This window comes from Cicer arietinum, chromosome 2 (genome assembly GCF_000331145.2).
Source record: "Cicer arietinum cultivar CDC Frontier isolate Library 1 chromosome 2, Cicar.CDCFrontier_v2.0, whole genome shotgun sequence".
NCBI classification, from domain to species: domain Eukaryota; kingdom Viridiplantae; phylum Streptophyta; class Magnoliopsida; order Fabales; family Fabaceae; genus Cicer; species Cicer arietinum.
The window spans coordinates 6,658,263-6,662,220 of NC_021161.2; the positions used below are offsets into that span (position 1 = coordinate 6,658,263).

Below are 3,958 nucleotides of genomic sequence, written 5' to 3' on the forward strand. Positions count from 1 at the left end.
AAACTTAAAACCAATTAAAATACTATAACAAAATGAAAAATCAAAACGCCCACTAAATTTTGATACAAACAAAAAAACAAAATACTGTAAAATTAAAAATTTATTTAGTTTTAAATAAACTAAAATATAGTTTTCATCTCATAGTTGACTTTATAAAAAAAAAACCACAAAAGCAGAGAAAGTCATATATATAAGATATTTACTAGTATTTAATTAACTAATCAATTAATATGACAACACATATTGGATTGGAAATTTGTACACACGCAGGCTTATAAAAGGGCAACAAGAGGTGGTCATTCCAAACACCAAGAAAAGGCAATTAATTTCATTATTATTTCCTCTTCCAAATTCTTATAGTTGTCACAATGTCTTCTAAGGGTAACAATGGAAACATTGATTTTACTATTTATCGTGAATACATACATGATATTCCACCTCCAATCAATAGTAACATCTACAAACTCAAATATATCAAACATGTTGACTTCATTTTGAGCTTTGCTACTGAAGTATACGTACATGGAAAAGGTACCGGAAATTTCTTTCCCACTTGGAACCTTGATGTATTCGATATCGAATGGGTGAAAAAGGTGAAGGAAACTATTCCACATGCGAGGGTGATTATAAGCATCGGAGGTGTTGGCTCTGAATTTCCATTCAATCCAATTGATAAACATATATGGATTTACAGAGCCATAGAGTCGATCAAATGGATCGTCCGTGATCTCTATCACAATCTAATTGATGGTATTGATATTCATTATGACGTTATCAAATCAAGTGAAGATGAATTTTCCTTCTCTATTGGTGAAGTTATAAGAAAACTAAAATATGAAATTGATCTATCCATCAATGTGGTTTCCATTGCTCCAAACGAACGGTTCCAATCCTACTACCTCAACTTATATTTGCAAAACAAAGACATTATCGACTTGGTTGACTTTGAATTCTACAATCTTAAACCACGAACTCTAGAACAACTTTTAGAACTTTATAAAAAATTAGTTCATGAGTACAGTCTGACTATAGTCCTACCAATAATAAGCTCTCATCCGGAACATATAATTATCGAGTTCATCAGATACCTCCTTAAAAGTAAATTACTCCATGGCATTGTTGTTTGGGATGATAATAACTCAACCGATGGAAGTACAAACTCTTTCTCTTTAGAGAATGTGCTACAAGATATCTAATTAATTAACCTTGCTAGCTAATTATGATTAATTAGCTAAGAATCCATCTTTTATTTTATGGGTCAAATATCACAAACATAAATGGATAGGAGGATGACTCTATCTATTGGATGTTCTAAATAAGACCTATGAATTGTGTGCTTTTAGTATTGCATTTGTGTTTGTGTGTGGCATTGGTTTCTTGTTTTCAATTACTTTCTTTTGTCATTTTGTTTTGAGTGCAAAATTTCTTCCATTGTATCAATGTGTGTAACACTTTGAATAATAAGAAGCAATTATATTTCAGTTTCCTTTGTTTATGTTTTTATATGTCACTCAATTCACCGTTCTTTGTTGGATTTAATTTTCTATCTGGTTAATAGTCCTTTGGTTTCAATAATATATGAGGCAAATTCAGTTTTAATCTTTTGTGATTTTCTTTTTTAGATTTTACCCTTGTTATTTCAGATTTTAACCTTTGGTTCCAATAATAGAAAAAAAATCAATTTTGACCAAAACCCATTATTCATTATCACCCACATTTAAAAAACATAAAATAAAATAAAGCTTAAAAAAATGGTAAAAGTTACAAACAAGAGAAGCAAAGCTGGAAGAAAAAAAAAAAGAACTTATTATATTTTGTATTAGATTCTCGTCGTTTGATAAATTTCGATTTATGTTATTTTAGGATTTAGAAGTTTCCAAGATTAAATAAAATTCAAATTGAATTCATTTAATTTGATTTATATGTTATTTTCACATTTTGGTTGGTATCTTTATTCTAACTATAAGTTTTTAATTCGACCATATTTTACAATGGTTGCGTGAATTTAGCTGTTTTAATTCATTATTGTGTTTTTTAAAGGTTTCGCTCATGTGAAATACGAATACATATTGCCTATTCTCTATATTAAGTGACCTCATTCTCTAGTCTTCCCTTTTATGTATGTCTCCGTTCTTCTTTTATCTCTCTTTTTTTTCTTTCTTTATTGTCAATTTCCTTTTTTATCTCTCATTCCTCCACTCTTTCTTTTTTTTTCTTTTCCTTTTATCTAGAAATAAGATAATATAATTATCAACAAAAAAATCACACACAATACAAATTCTTGGGTTCAAACTCAAATATGCTATTCTAACCTAACAATATCGAAATCTGTATTCATTTGTTAGTTGAGCTAATACTTAAGAAATTTCTTTCTTTCATTCTAAGTAGACGTAATGAAAACACACAAAAAAATATATCTTTTTTTATTAAACTTAAAGTTTTAAAAACATTTTTAAGAAACAATATAATTTACATATCCTTCGGAAAATATATTGATAAAGTCAGAGTAAAAAATAAAAGTTCAAAGAAAGAAAGAAACACAGATATTTATATTAGTTCACCACAAAATTAGTAGTGAAGTCCAATCCCTTTAATTTTGAAAGATACTATTTTAGTCCTCCACACACACAAAAAAAAAAAATTATAATGATTCATTATGCGTTGGTTTACTAAATTAAAATGATTCATATTATAACCTTTTCAAACCTATAACTAATAAAATCTTATCTAAATTTAATATTATTTCGACAAATATAAAATTAATTGATTATACTATCAATTAAGATAGAAATATTATACGACTTCAATTATATTAGTTTAATAAATATTTTTATATTATAAACTTTAAAAGGTCTTATATTACAAATCATCTTAGGCTTCCATATGCGTTTGGGTCGGCTCGCTAACTAGTCTTGTTAAATTTAGCTTAGTACGGTCAAATATTTGAGGTTACCGCCAAATTTATCTAGGATCGATGATACGATGGACTAGTCAAGTGGAACATGTTTCTTTAGTAAGATAGACTTGAGTTCAGAATACCATCAAATTCGTGTAAATTCAGAAGATATTCTTTAGACATATTTTAATTAGATTTCGTTCAAGTCACTACAAGTACTTATTGATGCCTTTTGATGTCACGATTACGCCATTAGTTTACATGGATTAGATGAATAAGATCTTTAACACATACTTATAATCATTTCTTGTGGTGTTCGTCGATGATAATCCTTTTTGGGTGTCACAAGTGCGCCAATAGTTTACATAGATTATATGAATAAGATCTTTCGCACATACTTAGATTCCTTTTTAGTGGATTTCATTGATGATACTTTGGTGTATTCCAAGTCTAGGGAAGCGCATAGAAAACATATAAGAATAGCACTACATTCTATTAGAGAGAAGCAATATTTGTTCGCCAAGTTACCTAAGTATATATTTTGGTTCTAAGAAGTGAGTTTTCTTGATCACATAATTTTCAAAGGTGGTATAGTTGTTGTTGACCTAGCCAATTTATGAATGTAGTAGGGATGAAGGCAACAAAAGCAATGTCAAAGATTATCAGTTTCCTTGGATTAGTGGGCTATTACTTAAGATTTTTCTAAATTAGCCTTCCTTTTTACCAAGTTAGCCTATAAAGGAGATTTTTTTTGCATGGAAAAGTGATTGTGAGACTAACTTCTAGGAGTTGGAGAGGAGATTGATCTATGTGCCAATCTTAGTGTTACTCAATTCATGTGAAACATTTGTGATGTATTATGATCCTTATGAACATTGGCAAACCTTCTCAAGAGCCCGCAAGAGCCACAACCCAAACTTTTTTTCTCACACCTCCATTCTACAGTCTCCCTCCTCTATGACCAGTGTCACTACTACTCAGTCTCTCTCTGCTTCTCTGTCTCATTTTACAGTTGTAGCAGTCAGTGTGACACACTAAACCCCAAAATAATATATATATATA

At 29.5% G+C, this 3,958-nt stretch overlaps 1 protein-coding gene across 1 annotated transcript; it reads left to right on the forward strand.

The window, feature by feature from the left end:
* The first annotated feature begins 368 nt into the window (after positions 1–368).
* Positions 369–1,196, forward strand: LOC101508922 (chitinase 2-like). The gene has a single exon (XM_012712794.1). The coding sequence runs from the start codon at positions 369–371 to the stop codon at positions 1,194–1,196; it is 828 nt and encodes a 275-aa protein (XP_012568248.1).
* Positions 1,197–3,958: the final 2,762 nt, after the last annotated feature.

Excerpts from the sequence above, each read along its gene's own strand:
- LOC101508922 (XM_012712794.1), top strand. The coding sequence starts at position 369 with ATGTCTTCTAAGGGTAACAATGGAAACATTGATTTTACTATTTATCGT.